At 42.4% G+C, this 19,056-nt stretch overlaps 1 protein-coding gene across 1 annotated transcript in view; it reads left to right on the plus strand.

Annotated features, from left to right (window-relative positions):
* Positions 1-19,056, plus strand: part of INTS9 (integrator complex subunit 9) — a 127,049-nt gene that overhangs the window by 84,444 nt on the left and 23,549 nt on the right. Inside the window, exon 9 of the mRNA XM_019965827.2 lies at positions 16,793-16,904. Coding sequence (XP_019821386.2) covers positions 16,793-16,904 — 112 coding nt within the window. The remainder of the gene's footprint in view (positions 1-16,792; positions 16,905-19,056) is intronic.

Below are 19,056 nucleotides of genomic sequence, written 5' to 3' on the forward strand. Positions count from 1 at the left end.
GGTCAGTATTCATATGATGAGAGAGAACGGCATGATGAAAATAAATGAGCAAAATGCTTCCAGGTGGTGACACAGGTACTGAAAACAGAGTTCTATAGAGAGTGATGGTGACTAGTTTAAGTTGGATGGTCAGAGAAAGCTTCGAGGGAAACATCTCATTGGAACTGAGACCTGGAGAAATGAGGCATGTAAAGCTGTGTGGGCGAAGTGTGACAGACACATGGCAGATGAAGAGCTCCTAACACCAGAACAAGCTAGGCATGTCTGCAGAGCAGAGCACACCCTTGTGATTGCACTGCATGAAGTGTGATCGTAACATGTCCAAGATGCCAAGCCATGTAGGACTTCATGAGAAATTTGAATTTTATTTGAATGTATAGACTGAAGCTTTTGGAAAGTTTTAAGTTAGTCGTTCATTAACAGTCATATTGACAAGAAGTTCAGTGTATAAGTATTGTTATAAGTGTTACTCCATTTTTTAGATATTTATAAAGAATTTATTATTCATTTTATATATCTTTTCATGTTTATAAAAGGTCAGCTCAGTTCGGTCGCTCAGTCATGTCTGACTCTTTGCAACCCCATAGACTGCAGCACACCAGGCCTCCCTGTCCATCACCAACTCCCGGAGCCTACTCAAACTCATCTCCATTGAGTCGGTGATGCCATCCAGCCATCTCATCCTCTGTCATCCCCTTCTCCTCCCACCTTCATTCTTTCCCAGCATCAGGGTCTTTTCAAATGAGTCAGTTCTTCACATCAGGTGGCCAAAGTATTGGAGTTTCAGCTTCAACATCAGTCCTTCCAGTGAATATTCAGGACTGATTTCCTTTAGGATGGACTGGTTGGATCTCCTTGCAGTCCAAGGGACTCTCAAGAGCCTCTTCCAATACCACAGTTCAAAAACATCAATTCTTCAGTGCTCACCTTTCTTTATGGTCCAACTCTCTCATCCATACATAACTACTGGAAAAACCATAGCTTTGACTAGATGGACCTTTGTCAGCAAAGTAATGTCTCTGCTTTTTAATATGCTATCTAGGTTGGTCATAGCTTTTCTTCCAAGGAGCAAGTGTCTTTTAATTTCATGGCTGCAGTCTCCATCTGCAGTGATTTTGGAACCCCCCAAAATGAAGTCTGTCACTGTTTCCATTGTTTCCCATCTGTTTGCCATGAAGTGATGGGACCAGATGCCATGACCTTAGTTTTCTGAATGTTGAGTTTTAAGCCAATGTTTTCACTCTCCTCTTTGACTTTCATCAAGAGGCTCTTTAATTCTTCTTCACTTTCTGCCATAAGGGTGGTGTCATCTGCATATCTGAAGTTATTGATATTTCTCCCGGCAATCTTGATTCCAGCTTGTGCTTCCTCCAGCCCAGCGTTTCTCATTATGTACTCTGCATGTAAGTTAAATAAGCAGGGTGACAATATACAGCCTTGATGTAGTCCTTTCCCTATTTGGAACCAGTCCATTGTTCCATGTCCAGTTCTAACTGTTGCCTCCTAACCTGCATACAGATTTCTCAGGAGGCAAGTCAGGTGGTCTGGTATTTCCATCTCTTTCAGAATTTTCCACAGTTTATTATGATCCACACAGTCAAAGGCTTTGGCATAGTCAATAAAGCAGAAGTAAATGTTTTTCTGGAACTCTCTAGCTTTTTCAGTGATCCATCAGATGTTGGCAATTTGATCTCTGGTTCCTCTGCTTTTTCTAAATCCAGCTTGAACATCTGGAAGTTCACAGTTCACTTACTGTTGAAGTCTGGCTTGGACCATTTTGAGCATTACTTTGCTAGCGTGTGAGATGAGTGCAATTGTGCGGTAGTTTGAGCATTCTTTGGCATTGCCTTTCTTTGGGATTGGAATGAAAACTGACCTTTTCCAGTCCTGTGGCCACTGCTGAGTTTTCCAAATTTGCTGGCATATTGAGTGCAGCACTTTCACAGCATCATCTTTCAGGATTTGAAATAGCTCAACTGGAATTCCATCACCTCCACTAGCTTTGTTCGTAGTGATGCTTTCTAAGGCCCAGTTGACTTCACATTCAAGGATGTCTGGCTCTAGGTGAGTGAGCACACCATCGTGATTATCTGGGTATAAAAGGTGGCGCTTCTGTAAAGAACCCACCTGCCAGTGCAGGAGACGTAAGAGACATGGTTTGATCCTTGGCTCCAGAAGATCCCCTGGAGGAGGGCATGGCAGTCCACTCCAGTATTCTTGCCTGGAAAATGCCATGGACAGGGAGCCTGGCAGAGTACAGTCCATGGGGTCACAAAGAGTAGGACTCAACTGAAGCAGCTTGGCACAGCACACATATATCTTTCCATGTTTATAAAGGAGGGCGATGGAGATTAGATAGTCAATGGATGATGGAAATCCATATCCCATTTTAATATGAGAAAAAGAGTGTTGTAAGTCTAGAACAATAGAATGCTCTGAGCTGCCACTCTGTTTTCATACCTTTTTTATAAGCAACTTTTGTTTCAAGGTCTAGAGGGGACAAGTTGCTATTTTTTCCTATAGCTAGCAGACTTCTGGGCCTTTCCCGCTTGCTGAAATCAAAACCCCATCAATGTCATCTTAATCTGCTTCACTGAATCAAAATTTTGTATTGGCAGCTTCTATCATTCCTGATATATTCTCTCATAAAAGACAGAAAGATTACTTGGCTGCCAGTTCTTCCGATTTGTCCTGCTTAGATCAAAGCCTTTACAGTACTATTGATGTAATTTCCAGTAAATTATTCTTACAAGATCCATAAATGTAAAGGGAAAAATAAGGTCTTGAAAGTAATGAGTAACATACCTAAGTAATTAATTTTAATTTCTAGCTGGCAACCACTATGGTATGTAAAAAAGAAAGTAAATTAGATTTTCTTTTGCCCAGATGATTGGATTCTGTATTGAATTTAGCAGGGATAAGAAAAGATTTGAAAAAGCTCAGTAGTCTACTTCAGATGTCAACAAACTATGGTCCTTGAACCAAATTTGATCTCCCACCTGTTTTTGTTAATAATGTTTTGTTGACATATAGCCACACCCTTTGTTTTATGGGTTGTTGGCAGCTGCTTACACCCTGTCACAGCAGTTATAAAGTTAGACTTTATATTAATAGTAAAGGGCCAATTCAGCTTTAGTAATGGAAGCCCATGAGCTAGGAAGAATGTGGCAGACTGTTACACTGATCTAATAAGCGAATGGAAATGAGACTTTGGATTAAGCCTGAAATAGTAGGGATGGAAAGGTAAGTTAAAATATTGGCGGATCTTAAATTCAACAAATTTCTTGAATGCCGACTATCTTCGGGGAAGGAAAAATGTAAGGCAGAGATTTCATACCTGGATGACTCAGAGAATGGTGATAATGACACGAATCCAGTTGACAAGGAGGAGTTGGCCGGGGGCGGGGGTGGTCATTAGTTGCAGAAGAGGATAGTGGGTATGATGAATGGGAATTAGAACATGAGACAAATGGAAATGCAGAGCTGGAACTTAGACGTGAAGGCAAGCCTGGAGACAAACTGTAGAGCCATCAGATTTTTTAAAATATAAGTGCTGAGGACTGAAGACTGAGCTGTGGGAAACTTAAATTTTGATAAGTACATTGTCATTTATATCTAAGTATATCATAATTTCCTTCTTAATGTTCCTGATTTAAATAACCAGAGTTTATTTTATAGTATACTTTTGTTTGTTTCAAGCCTATCCAGTATGGTTAGACTTAAACAAGACTTTTGTCATATCATGGTTAGGTTTCAGGAGTCTATTCTAATTTTTTTGTGCATTACAATAAGAATTTACAGATTCATTGAAATTTGTTCAGGCTTACTTTGAAACACAATCCTTTTTTTGTAAATGTTTACATATGTTGTGTAAAGCTAGTGGAGGTGATAGAATTCCAGTTGAGCTATTCCAAATCCTGAAAGATGATGCTGTGAAAGTGCTGCACTCAATATGGCAGCAAATTTGGAAAACTCAGCAGTGGCCACAGGACTGGAAATGGTCAGTTTTCATTCCAATTCCAAAGAAAGGCAGTGCCAAAGAATGCTCAAACTACCGCACAATTGCACTCATCTCACACGCTAGTAAAGTAACGCTCAAAATTCTCCAAGACAGGCTTCAGCAATATGTGAACCGTCAACTTCCTGATGTTCAAGCTGGTTTTAGAAAAGGCAGAGGAACCAGAGATCAAATTGCCAACATCCTCTGGATGATGGAAAAAGCAAGAGAGTTCCAGAAAAACATCTATTTCTGCTTTCTTGACTATGCCAAAGCCTTTGACTGTGTGGATCACAATAAACTGTGGAAAATTCTGAAAGAGATAGGAATACCAGACCACCTGACCTGCCTCTTGAGAAACCTATATGCAGGTCAGGAAGCAACAGTTAGAACTGGACATGGAACAACAGACTGGTTCCAAATAGGAAAAGGAGTACGTCAAGGCTGTATATTGTGACCCTGGTTATTTAACTTATATGCAGAGTACATCATGAGAAACGCTGGGCTGGAAGAAACACAAGCTGGAATCAAGATTGCCGGGAGAAATATCAATAACCTCAGATATGCAGATGACACCAGCCTTATGGCAGAAAGTGAAGAGGAACTCAAAAGCCTCTTGATGAAGGTGAAAGTGGAGAGTGAAAAAGTTGGCTTAAAGCTCAACATTCAGAAAACAAAGATCATGGCATCCGGTCCCATCACTTCATGGGAAATAGATGGGGAAACAGTGGAAACAGTGTCAGACTTTATTTTTCTGGGCTCCAAATCACTGCAGATGGTGACTGCAGCCATGAAATTAAAAGATGCTTACTGCTTGGAAGGAAAGTTTGCTTGGAAGGAAAGTTATGACCAACCTAGATAGCATATTCAAAAGCAGAGACATTACTTTGCCAACAAAGGGCCGTCTAGTCAAGGCTATGGTTTTTCCTGTGGTCATATATGGATATGAGAGTTGGACTGTGAAGAAGGCTGAGCACCGAAGAATTTTGAAGCGCTTTTGAACTGTGGTGTTGGAGAAGATTCTTGAGAGTCCCTTGGACTGCAAGGAGATCAGCCCTGGGATTTCTTTGGAAGGAATGCTGCTAAAGCTGAAACTCCAGTACTTTGGCCACCTCATGCGAAGAGTTGACTCATTGGAAAAGACTCTGATGCTGGGAGGGATTGGGGACAGGAGGAGAAGGGGATGACAGAGGATGAGATGGCTGGATGGCTTCACTGACTCGATGGACGTGAGTCTGAGTGAACTCCGGGAGTTGGTGATAGAGGCCTGGCGGGCTGCGATTCATGGGGTCGCAAAGAGTCGGACACGACTGAGCGACTGATCTGATCTGACATATGTTGGAAAAGACTGTATTCACTGCTGAATGAAAATTTTTTCCATATATATTTATCCCTTTGAGTCTGTTGTGTTTTTAATTCATGCTCAGCTACCAGTATCTGAAAAGATGCGTTATTTGTTGATTTATCTGTTTATATTTTAAGCCAATAATCGGGGTATGTGTTCATGTTATCATTATGTCTTGTTGATCAATTGCTCTTTTTGTCAGAATGTTTCCTTTTTTTCTCTATCAAGCCAGGAGTCTTTTTCCTTTCTACACTTGCTGCTAGTGTGTTTTTCATCCTCCCCCCGCCCCCACTCTTTCTGTGTCCTTTTCTAGTGAATCCCTTGCAGACAACATAATAAAGAATTTTTTTTTTTCTTTTTTAATCTACAGAGTCTCTTTGATTAGTGAAACCTATTTATGTTTCCTAAATCACTATTTGGGTCTTGTTTTTGCCATCTGCACATTTTTTTAGTTCATTCTTTTCCATGTGTTTTCTTGCCTTTTTTTAGAAGACTAAATTTCTTTTTGCAAGTTTGAACATATTTGTCTATTTTTTCATTTTTAATTTTATAGTGAAGCATAGTTGAGTCATAGGAATCATGGAAAAATATGGCTTACACCCAACATTCAAAAAGCTAAGATCATGGCATCTGGTCCCATCACTTCATGGCAAATAGGTGGGGAAACAATGGAAACAGTGGCAAATTTTATTTTCCCAGGCTCCAAAATCATTGCAGACAGTGACTGCAGCCACGAAATTAAAAGACACTTGCTCCTTGGAAGAAAAACTATGACAGACCTTGACAGTGTATTAAAAAGCAGAGACATCATTTTGCCAACGAAAGTCCATATTGTCAAAGCTAGGTTTTTCCAGTAGTCATGTACTGGATGTGAGGGTTGAACCATAAAGAAGGCTGAGCACTGAAAAACTGATGCTTTCGAATTGTGGTGCTGGTGAAGACTCTTGAGTCCCTTGAACTGCAAGATCAAATCAGTCAATCCTAAAGGAAATCAGTCCTGAATATTATTGGAAGGACTTACACTGAAGCTCTAATACTTTGGCCACCTAATAGGAAGAACCAACTCGTTGGAAAAGACCCTGATTGAGAGCAGGAGGACAAGGAGACAACAGAGGATGAGATGGTTGGATGGAATCACTGACTTGATGGACATGAGTTTGAGAAAACTTCGGGAAATAGTGAAGGACGGGGAAGCCTGGTGTGCTGCAGTCATGGGTTTGCAAAGAATCAGACACAACTGAGCTACTGAACAACAGTAGTTGGTTCAGTGTTGTGTTAGTTTCAGGTATGCAGCAGAGTGATTCCGTTATACACGTATCTGTTCCTTTTCAAATTCTTTGCCCTTCTAGGTTGTTACATAATACTGAGCAGAGTTACCTGTGTTATACAGTAGGTCCCTGTTTGTTATCTATGTATGTCTTATTCTTCCAGTTTATTCCTTCTTCTGTTCTTCCTGTGATTATCTTTATCACTCTCTGTCTCTCCCTCTAGAGCTAGTTTCCTCTTGTCCCTTTCATCTTCTTTCTCTTCTTTCCTCCCACGTCTCCCCTACCCACCATTGTCAGTAGTAGCTAGAAATTTAGTCTCAGGCTGTTTAAAACTCCAGAAGATAGTGAAGTAACGGGGAAGCCTGGTGTGGAGTCGCAGAGTTGGGCATGGCTTAGTGACTCAACATCAACAGGGTGGTGAACATATTTAGACAACAGTGAACTTTGTTCTTTTTTTATTTTCAACCTTATTTCCCATAAAGCTCACAATCCTCCTAGATTTACTTTTCTTTTTCCAGGAATAATGGAGGAATGTTCACCATGAGGGCCTTAAAATGGTAATCCTTAGGAGATTTTGAACTACTGAGAATATGTTTAAATTTTCCTCACATTTAAATGATAGCTTTTATCATTTGGAGAAGGAAATAGCAACCCACTCCAGTACTCTTGCCTGGAAAATCCCATGGACAGAGGAGTCTGGTAGGCTACAGTCCATGGGGTGGCAAAGAGTCGGACATGAATGAGCGACTTCACTTTCACTGTCACATGATAGCTTAAGTGAAAGTGAAAGTCACTCTGTTGTGTCCGACTTTGTGAACCCTGACTATTCAGTCAATGGAATTCTCCAGGCCAGAATACTGGAGTTGGTATCCTTTCCCTTCTCCAGGGGATCTTCCCAACCAGAGATCAAACCCAGGTCTCCTGCATTGCAGGCGGATTCTTTACCAGCTGAGCCACAAGGGAAGCCCAAGAATACTGGAGTGCGTAGTCTATCCCTTCTCCAGCGTATCTTCCCTACCCAGGAATTGAACCAGGGTCTCCTAACCACTGAGCTATCAGGGAAGCCCTAATAAATGATAGCTTAGGTAGATATAAAATTAAAGGGAAAAAAACTTTGAACCTATAACCCTATGAAACTATTTCTTCATTTTCCACTTGTACCCTTATTGCATTGAAGAATTGCAAAGCCCTTCAGATTTGTGTTCATCTGTGGGATCTGCTGGTAGAATTTTCCCTTTATCCTCAGTGCTCTTAAATTTCACTGTGATGTATTTTAAATGTTTATTTTCTCCTGTTTGTTTTCCTGTCTGTTTTTCCTGTAAGATCTTCCAATTTAACATAGAAAAATTCTTTAATCGTTTTTTAAATTATTTATTCCTTCTGGTTTTTTTTTCTTCTTGAAGAACTTCTAGTATATAGATATTGATGTCTGTGTTTTCCATATCTCTTCTTTTATATTTCTCATCTCTTAACAGCCTCCTGCTTCAACTTATGAGTTCATTCTTTAGCTATATCCATACTTCTCTTCAACCTGTGTATTGAATTCTTTATTTCAATGATTATATTTCCATATACAGTATCTCCAAATGTTGCTTTTTATGCTTTTTTAAATACTTATTTTTATTTATTTGGCTGCACTAGATCTTGTTGTAACACGTGGGATATTTAGTTCCCCAACCAGGGATCAAACCCAGGCCCCCTGCATTGAGAGCCTGGAGTCTTAGCCGCTGGACCACGAGGGAAGCCCTATACTTATTTTTATTTTACTTACTCATTTTTACTTTATTTGTGCATGGCCTTTTTTTAATGTAAATGCCACTGTTCCATCCGGTTTGTGAATTCTCTGTGTGGGATGGGTTTTTAGCTTATTGTTTTTAGTAGGCATTGCATTCGTCAGTCATCTGGTTGTATTTCCCCGTCAGCTGTTACCACTTACCTGCCTCTCAGGGAAACCCTCTTGTACCTCAGCTCCAGACACTGGTTTTTTCCCCCCGAATCTGTCTCTCTGACTTGTTACCACTTAGTAGCCTTGTGGGGTGAAGGGAGTAAGCAGGGGCTTGTGGGTGTGCCTGCGCCTCTGTGAACATTCACGCCGCTGTTCGGTGTTTTCTCCCTCGCAGTATGTTGGAGCAGGCTGCCGTCTGCCAGGGTACTGCAGAGGAGAAGGATCAAAGGGCTCTCTTCCCGGCCCCTGCTCTTCCCTCAGTGCCCAACCCTTTTTGGCTCTGGCTCCTCCTGGCGTGCTGCAGTCCATGGGATCACAGAGTTAGACGTGACTTACTGACTGAACAACAACATCATTTTGTCTCCATTCCAGGGCCCATGGTCTCTCTGGGAATTTATTCTAGTTTTTCATTTTCTCAAAATTTGTCGTTTGCCTTTCTTTCTATGCTGTCCCTGAAATTCTACAAGACAGCCAACAGCTTGTGTTTATGCTCTGTCTTGTCAGGATTTTTCGTTTTGTTTTAAATTAATATTATTTTCTAAATCGTTTCCTTGTGTCCAACTATTTGTGACCCCATGGACCATAGCCCACCAGGCTCCTCTGTCCATGGGATTCTCCAGACAAGAATACTGACATGGGTTGCCATTTTCTTCTCCAGATATATCTGTTAGAACAGTAATTTATGTTTATTATAGTAATTTTGTGTGTTACTGTGTTAGTTGCTCAGTCTTATCCCACTCTTTTCGGCCCCATGGACCCCATAGCCCGCCAGGCTCCTCTGTCCATGGGATTCTCCAGGTAAGAACACTGGAGTGGGTTGCCATTCCCTTCTCTTCCTGATCCAGGGATCAAATCCGGGTCTCCTGCATTGTAGGAAGATTCTTAACCATCTGAGCCACTTATTTTAGTAGTTTTCGAAAATATAAAATTCTCAGAGGGGAAAAAAATGTACTTATCTTAAGATTAAGAAAGAATTTACAGCCTGCTTTTCTGCCCTTTCTGATTTAATGAACTTTTCTTAGATGATTAGGTCTACCACGTGATATTTGATAGCTACCTAATTCCATCATAAGGATATACAGTAAAGTACTTAACTGTTTTATCACTGTCAGACATTTAAATTATTTAAAGCTTTTTTTTTTTTTTTTTTCAAACAACATCTTCTTCAAACAGATATGCCCAGAAAGAGGGCGTTGGACACAGTTTAAAAACTATAATACTATTAGCACAGAATAAACAGTAACCATTGGATGGGTCCCCTGAACACATTAGCAATAACTAGAGAGCACTTTTAGTTATTAGAACCGCAGCCTTTTGGGCCTTGGAAACGAAATTAATGGATTTGCTTGTGCATTGTGAACCAATGTTGAACACTAATTTTTCTATTATGGTTTGAAAAGGCAACTTTATACCCATTATTTCAGTAGTTTCCTGGCTATTCTGCCTGACTTCAGGGGTGGGGCTTGAGTTTTAGATGTGAAAATCACCAGTATAAAAGGGCAAAACCTGCATATACCCAGACATGAGGAGCCACAGAATTTGGGGGTCGTTTTAGAGGCTGGCCTAGGACAGGACACTGATACCCATGCAAGGTTAAAAAAAAAAAAAAATTTGTTTTAATATTGTTTATTTGGCTGTGCCAGGTCTCCGTTGCCACATCTGGGATCTAGATCTGGTTCCCCAACCAGCAATAGAGCCTAGGGCCCCTGCATGGGCAACGCGGAGTCTTAGCTACTGGACTACCAGGGAAGTCCCAAGGCTAAAATTTGAAGTGTGGAACTTTAAAGTTAGTGGTAGATGTTTGTTGGTGTTGTTCGTATTAGCGGTGCTTTAGGGTTTGCGTTTGGTTCATTTATGATTTTGATCTTTTCCCATCCTTCTCCTGACCACGAAAGGGACCTGGAAAGGTGTCCAAACCCCTTCAGCCCTCCTGCCCTGAGGACTATCCCTTACATCCTTGCCTGGAACAAAAATAGGGAGTCCAGGCTCAGTCAATCACCAGGCTAATTCCTAACCGGTTAACACTGGGCCTTGAGGCTCAAACAGGTGGTTCTCCAGTTGCCAGACAGGTGGTGAGTGTCTGTTAGAATGAAAGGAGAGATGTTTGACAGCAGCGGCTCCCTGTGGAAACTTCTGCCTTAGAGCAATGGTTCTTTTCTTTTTTTTTTTTTTTTTTTTAGTATTTATTCATTTATTTGACTGTGCTGGGTCTTAGTTGCATCATGTGGGATCTAGTTCCCTGACCAGGGATTGAACCTGGGCCCCCTGCATTAGGAACACGGAGTCTTAGCCGTGGGACCACCAGGGAAGTCCATAGAGTAGTGGTTCTTAACGTTTTGTGGGTCACAGCCTCAAAATGCTGGTGGTAAGAATCTGATAAGAACTGTTAATAAAAAAAAAAAATCTGTTGCATATCTATATGACATTTTACATTTATTTTCTGAAGGCTGAGCTTATAGAGTCTTTAGAAGCCCATTGTTATTCATCAGGTTAAGAATCCCTGACATAGAACATTGGAAAGAAAATTTTTTCTTTGTAAGAAATAAAAATTTTTTTAAACCAATTGAGAATTTCTGCCCAGTCAGTACCCTGAAGCCTCTGGTGGTCACAGTGGGAATTCCTTCTTGCCCTTGGGGGTGGAAGAGGCTGGTGGCCAGCCTGAGAGAATGTTTTCTTCTAGCACACCGCCTGTATTTTCTCTGCCTCCTCTTCCTGACCCTTCTCCCTCGAGTGCAGGGAGATGCTCCCCCTGGTCAGTTTTCCTGAGGTCTTAAAGTCTTTGGCAGTAATAAATGTAAATGTAGATTCTTCTCTTAGTTCTGAAGAAAATATCTCAAATTTGGAGTCTTTGAGTCAGGTTTTTAGAGTTAAGACAGTTGCTTGGGTAGGTTTGTTTTGCTGTTTTGTTTTTTACATTTTTTTTCTTTCCTCTGAATTCCTCAAGTGTTTTGTTGTTTATACAGTTCTCTGATCTGGATGCTCTAGAATAAAAGTTTTCTGGTTTTTTGTTTGTTTGATTGATTTTTCTAATGCATTGTATTGTTATAAATCTGTGACTTGCTGCAGATCTTCACATGGATGTACATGTTAGCTTTTTTCAGCCACTCCTTAGTCTTCTAAGGAATTAATTCTTGAAGGAATTCATTTCCTTCTGGATATTCTCAGGAAATATCTGTAGGCTGCTGTTTCTCCCTCTGTGCCTGACCTTATGGAGATCTTACAGTCAGGTTCAGTCCTTGGGAATTTTCTGAAAGTGTCTGACTTTCCCTGATATAGAACACAAGGGATTAAAACCACTTGCTTACCTGGTGCCCAGGGTAGAGCTGGAGATGAAGGTCAACACAAAGACATTTTCCTGCCTCCACAGAACCCAGGCTTCAGGATAGCCCGTTGAGGCCGCCTGTGCTCCTCTGGTCAGCTGGCCCCATGGAACACCTGGGCTTCAGTTCTCCACTGTCAACTGTCGCATCAGAGCCCACTACGTGAAAGCCAGGCCCAAGCTGAGTATTCACCCTTCAGGAGGGGGCAGTCTGAAAAAATCACTTCTCTTCTTTGGGCCTCAGTTCCTCTACGGAGACCCGATGACTGTCTCTAGTAACACATCTGTCTGCAGCGGTCCCTTGGATATGTCCACGAAGGGCCCACTCCTCCTGGGAAAGGACACAGCCATATCCCCAAAATGTTATTTAAGAAAGACGTCTGGGACAAACCACCGCGTACTGCTCCCCACCTTAGCTGCCAAGGCCGCAAGAAGCTTTCTCTTCTCCATGGACGTAGCCCCAAGTTGTCTCAAAGCCTCAGCCTCCTCGGGTCTGTCCTGAGGAAACAAAGCTCTGTCCTCACTGGTGAGGCGGTGCCAACCAGTGAGAGTTAAACCTAATATATTTAAGGGCAGTAGCAGTGAGGAAGCTGAGCTACAAAGAGTTCGTGATTGGTTTGAAGGATTGGACTTGGGAAACGGATCCCATGAAGCCAGGAGGGAGAGACTGGACCACTTAATGGACTCCTGTCTTCTTTCTGCACATGCTGTTTGGTTTCTAACCTGGCAGAGTGTTTCCTTCTCTCAGACTTAACGTGCACTGCTTACATGCCTTCATCTCTTTGTTTGTTCCTTCCTTCCCTCATCTAGTCTGTGGTATTTCTTAACCTGCTTTGGACAGTGGGCTGTGCTCGACTGTAAGGGAAACATAAATGGGGAGGTGCTAGATTTACACAGGTTACCGTAGAGGAAGAAGATGGGTGCCCACAGGACTTTATCCAGGGTCCAAATGATGGGTCCTGTTAGGTTAGAAATCCAGTCAAGGGCTGTGGGGATTCAGAAGCAGGGCATCCCTTCCCACTGGGGATCAAGGAGACCCCTGAGAAGAGTGAGCTCTAATTGGCATCAGAAGCCTGGATGTCATGTGTGGGACTATCAGTAACCTCAGACACGCAGATGCCACCACCTTTAGGGTAGAAAGTGAAGAAGAATTAAAGAGCCTCTTGATGAAAGTGAAAGAGGAGAGTGAAAACGTTGGCTTAAAGCTCAGCATTCAGAAAACTAAGATCATGGCATCCGGTCCCATCACTTCATGGCAAACAGATGGAGAAACAGTGGAAACAGTGGCAGACTTTATTTTGGGGGGCTCCAAAATCACTGTAGATGGTGACTGCAGCCATGAAATTAAAAGACGCTTACTCCTTGGAAGGAAAGTTATGACCAACCTAAACAACATATGAAAAAGCAGAGACATTACTTTGTCAACCAAGGGCCATCTAGTCAAGGCTATGGTTTTTCCAGTGGTCATGTATGGATATGAGAGTTGGACCATAAAGAAAGATGAGCACTGAAGAATTGATGCTTTTGAACTGTGGTGTTGGAGAAGACTCTTGAGAGTCCCTTGGACTGCAAGGAGATCCAACCAGTCCATCCTAAAGGAGATCAGTCGTAAGTGTTCATTGGAAAGACTGATGCTGAAGCTGAAGCTCCAATACTTTGGCCACCTGATGCGAAGACTTGACTCATTTGAAAAAACCTTGATGCTGGGAAGGATGGAAAAGGGGACAACAGAGGATTAAATGGTTGGACGGCATCACCGACTCAAGGGAGATGAATTTGAGCAGACCCCAGGAGTTGGTGATGGACAGGGAGGTCTGGCGTGCTGTGGCCCGTGGGGTTGCAAAGAACCGGACACGACTGAGCAACTGAACAGAACTGAGGAATCCACAAGAAATGTCTGAGTTAGTTATAGGGCTAAATCTGTGAACATCCAGTGTGACTCAGTCATGAAGTATTTTATAACGTCCCAATTATGTTGCTAGTCATGTTGTAGCACTGCCTTTGTTTTTTATTATGGGCATTTAATTTTTAAAGGAACATGGTGGTAATGGCTGAGGTTCAGAGATGATGGTGTTTTCAAGGCCAGAATTGCTTCTGAGTCATTGTTTAGATTAGTTGTCTTCAGTTAACCTTTTGGAGATCATGGCCCCAAATGACAACCCGATTAAATCTGTGGGAGAATGGATATAGGGAGACAGAGTTGTTTGTACGATTTTTGGAGGTTCTGAGGGCTGCTGAATTCCCTATCAGCCCTGTGAATTATTAGTGGTTTGTTCTAATAAAGTCCTTATAAAATTGTTGTCCTTTTAAGCTAAGTGTGTGTGTGTGTGTGTGTATTAGTCGCTCAGTCATGTCCAACTCTTTGTGACCCCATGAACTGTAGCCCGCCAGGCTCCTCAGTCCGTGGAATTCTCCAGGCAAGAATACTGGTTTATTTTGTTTTAGTCGCTCAGTCGTGTCCAACTCTTTTGCAACCCCACAGACTGCAGCCCGCCAGGCTCCTCTGTCCATGGGATTCTCCAGGCAAGAATACTGGAGTGGGTTGCTATTCCCTTCTCCAGGGATCTTCATGACCTCAGGGTCAAACTGGGGTCTCCTGCACTGCAGGCAGACTCTTGACCATCTGAGCCACCTGGAAAGCCCTTCTCATCCATAAGTTAAATATACTGCCCAACAAAGCTTGGTCCCTTTGATCACCATTCCAGTTCCTTCTTGACATAGGCACACACTGAGCATGCCCAGGCTCCTCACACATCAGTGACTGTGAACCTCCATGCTTTACTCGCCATTCCCTCCTTCTCTGGAAACAACGAACGTACGTGTGTTTGTTGAGAAGGCAAATACGCAGGTCAGTTCTGCCTGAGCAGAAGAAAAGCTCTTTACTTAAACGCATTATTGTGTCTGTGCAAATAGCAATTAGAAGCTGCTCAATATAGTTGTCACAACTGTACATCTCCTGTATCCATGTTTTAAAAAAATGCTTTTCACAGTATTAAGCAACTTATCTATCCACAATCGTGTTATTTTAAAAAACTGATGAAGCCCATATGTCCATGCAGATATAAGATGCTGAAGTATGATACATCAAAAGGCACGTGGACTCAGAAATAGCAATGCACATGGTAGGTCTTGGCTGCACTGCTATTTGGAATTTTACTGAGAAATTTGGATAGGAAAGAGGAGGGATAATGTTTATCCCTCCTTTTTTTTCCTTCTGATGTTCTAGTGAGTAGGTTAAATGAAATTGAGCAAAAGATACATTACAAAATGAAAACATGGATGAGCTCTCTAGCATCTCGGTCTTTGGACCTTCTGTTTTTCCCCTTTCTATTCCTCTTATTAAATACTTTAAAATTTTTATGCAGTTTTAAAAAATATTTATTTGGCTGTACCGGGTCTTAGTTGCAGAGTGTGGAATCTTCAATCTTCAGTGAAACATGAAGGATCTTTAGTTGCAGCATGTGGGATCTAATTCCCTGCCCAGTGATCAAACCCGGGCCCCCTGCCTTGGGAGCATGAAGTCTTAGCCACTGGACCACCAGGGAAGTCCCTGTTTTTATACAATTTTAAAAGTACTATTTACAGTTATTGTAAAATATTGGTTATATTCCTCATGTTGTACAATACATCCTTGCATGGGCCTTCATTTTTGTTTCCAGTTTTAATCCTGATTTATTTGGAAGAGGTACTTCGTATTTTTTTAAATGCTCTGAAAGCAGTCAAAATGCAATTCAAAAATAGAACCTAAGGATTGCATAACATTGTGCTATAGGACTCCATAGGCTACAGGAAGATCGTGTAAATTAGCGCATGAGACTCTGAGAAATCCCTGAAGGGAGACGGGTCATTTTATAAGAAGCCCAGCCCGAGGCTCGGCTGAGGTCCCGTACTGGTAGTGGAATTGAAGGGGGCTTTACCTTTCTGGTTCCTGATCCATTGTCCTCTCTCCTCTGCCACTGACTCTTGGGGAAAAGCACCCCAGCTTTTTGAGTCTCGACCTCTGTATTTCCACAGCGATCCCAGTTTCCTGTACTTGGCAGGGCTGTTTTGAGAACCAGACTGTACAGTGCAGTGAATCTCAGGGCACAGTCTCCAGACCACCATCCACATCCCCACCAGGAGCATCTCCTGGGAGCTCATGAGAATTACATCTTCTCAGGCCCCACCTCAAACCTGAATCAGAAACCCTGGGGTGGGGGCAGCACTCCACCTCCAGGTGATCCTGGTACAGGCTCAGATTTGAGGTCCACCTCAAATTTGTGATGATACGTGTAAGATAGCTTAAAAAGAGCTTCTTTTCTTTTTTTTTTTTTTTTTCATATTTTTGGGGGGGTTATCCTTTTTTTTTTTTTTTTTTTTTTCAGCTTTTTGCTTTATAATGGAGTTCCAGGGGGCACAGTGGTAAAAAAAAAAAACCCTGCCAGTGCAGGTGCCATGTTTGATCCCTGGGTCAGGAAGATCCCCTGGAGGAGAAAATGGCAACCCACTCCAGTATTCTTGCCTGGAAAATTCCATGGACAGCAGAGCCTGGTGGGCTACAGTCCATGGGGTCACAAAGAAACTGACACAGCTGAGCATACACACTAAGCATACACACAGCTAATTAATAATGTGGTAGTTTCAGGTGGACAGCAAAGGGACTCAGTCATCTATATGCATGAATCCACCCTTCCCCAGACTTCTATGAGTTTTCATAGCATGTCAGAACTTTTCATCGCCCCATAAAGTTCCCTCCCATTGGTACCCATCTCCCTTGGGCAACCACTCTTCAATGATAGGCATGTTGTAAAAGGAAGTGAGATGACCTCTTAACAAGTTGGACGTGGAAAGACCGTTGATTGTTCTCTTTTTCCTTTCCTTCTGATACCTAACCTTTTTTTGTTTAATATACTAAGCCTAGTTCTCTGTGGTTTTTCAGCCCATGGACCAAGCATCTCTCAAAAACAGCGATGTTCTCATCCTGACAGGCCTTACCCAGATTCCCACCGCAAACCCTGATAGCATGGTGGGTGAGTTCTGCAGCAACCTAGGTATGTGTCTCGGGAAAGTCCTACATGGGAGGAAATGGTTCACGTTTATTTTGTGATCGCCCTGCTCCTGTGGTACTTTTTTCTCCCTTTGCTTCACATTCACACCCTGTTGATGCCCCCTGTTATGACCTTTTCCCTCATTTATTTCCACGCTTTCTGTTTATCCTTCAAAACCTACTGTTGTCAACAAAAGCAGTTCTTAAGCAACTTAAATCTGAAGGCACAGTAAGAATGGTGGTTATAACGGTAAGTTTGAATTTTTAGCAATTATACAGCCGATGCTCAACATTCTCCCACTTACATAGAAACTCTTCCTCTTCTTGCTGGCAGGTGCCCACCGCTTCTTGCTGGTGGGTTTTGCAGGTGGGTCAGGAGTGCTTATAGGATAAGCAGAGTTAAAGAAGGAAATAATCTTGTCTTTGCTTTGCAAATAATAGCACAGAAAAGACTTAATATTTTGAATTCACAACAGGGATACATTGAACAGGTGTATTTTTTCCCCAAAAATATTTGCTTGGTATTATTTTTTCTTCTTTGGGTGGGGCAGGGGGGGACTATAATTGAGAGACTTGTTGAGTATTTTCTACCTGGAATAAATGTATGCTTCTTTGGAATAATTGTCAATAAAGTCTAAAAATGCTGCATTTCTTCTAGAAATATGTAGGTCGCTTCCTATCTTAGCTCAGGCTACTGTAACAAATACCAAAGGCTAGTAGCTTTAAACAACACTTATTTCTCACAGTTCTGGAGGCTAGGATGTCAGAGATGCGGTGGCCAGCACATCTGGGTTCTGGTCAAGAACCCTCTCTCTGGCTTACAGACAGCAGCCTTCTGGCTATGTCCCCAGATGGCAGAGAGAGGCTGCTCCGGGGCCTCTTCCTCTTTTTATAAGGGCACTAATCCCATCGTGTGGGCTCCACACTCATGACCTCATATAGACATGGTCACCTCCCAAAGGATCCCCTTGCTAACACTGTCACATTGAGGGTTAGGGCTTCAATATATGAACTTCAGGGGACACATTCATTCCATCACTGTTACCAAAGAGGAGTTCATGAGCTCAGGCCCCTCAGCCCTGTTACCTCAGCTCTGGGGGAGGGAAGTGGTTGTCTTCTAATATTGTCTGTGAAATTTCACTTTCCCTTGCCAATAGTTGTAGACTTTTTTATTCTTTGCTGATTTTAAGCTACCAGTAACTTACTCTTGGGCTTCCTAGGTGGCTCAGTGGTAAAGAATCCACCTGCCAGTGCAGGAGATGCAGGTTTGATCCCTGGGTTGGGAAGATCCCCTGTTGAAGGGAATGGCAACCCACTCCAGTATTCTTTGCTGAGAAATCCCACAGACAGAGGAGCCTGGCAGGCCACAGTCCCTGGGGTCGCAAAGAGTCGGACACTACTGAACAACTGAACAACGACAGTGTACTCTTAGCTTGGAAGAACAATTGGACTGGTTTCAAAGAAACTTTGTATGTTTGTTTATAACTCTAGAATCATGGAATCCAAGGGCTTCGGATCTTGAAAGACTCTTCCATGTAATCCACTGTTGCTCAGAGGGGTCCACTGACCAGCTGCCTCACATGTTGAGGCTGTGCCACAGTCAGACTGTCTGAGGAGAGGAGGCCTAGTGGAGAAGTTGTATGTTTATCATGTTCTGGCAATTTTCCTACAAAAGAAGGCTTGAAAACCGATTTAGTTCACTCCTCTCGTAAGCAGTGAGGAAGCTGAGGCCCAGGAGGTTGCAGTGGCTTTCCTGAGGTCCCACAGCTTGCGATGGAGTGGGACTGGAGCCCTGCAGCGCTCTCACCTTTTCCTTGGTTCCTACTCCAGCAGTGGCGGGTCAGCCAGTCCTCCGTGCACAGCATCTTGGAGAATACGGGTGTGAGAGTTGGGACATACAGGAGGATAGAAGGCATCACAGAGTTCAGGTTCTGTGCCCTAACTTTGCTTGTTTTCATCTATATTGGAAACTAGACGAAGAAAGAAATTGAGAGCTTGACTTGTCTCAGCCAGTTACAGTTTCTACTACGATTTTGGTTAGAAGTTGCAATTCCTCATTTGATAACTGATTTTAAGCCTTTAAAGAATAGAGGATTTTCTTTTGGACAAAACACTCATGGAAGAAAATGCCACTAGAATGAGTCAAATGGAAAAAC

Source organism: Bos indicus, chromosome 8 (genome assembly GCF_029378745.1).
Source record: "Bos indicus isolate NIAB-ARS_2022 breed Sahiwal x Tharparkar chromosome 8, NIAB-ARS_B.indTharparkar_mat_pri_1.0, whole genome shotgun sequence".
Classification (NCBI taxonomy): Eukaryota; Metazoa; Chordata; class Mammalia; order Artiodactyla; family Bovidae; genus Bos; species Bos indicus.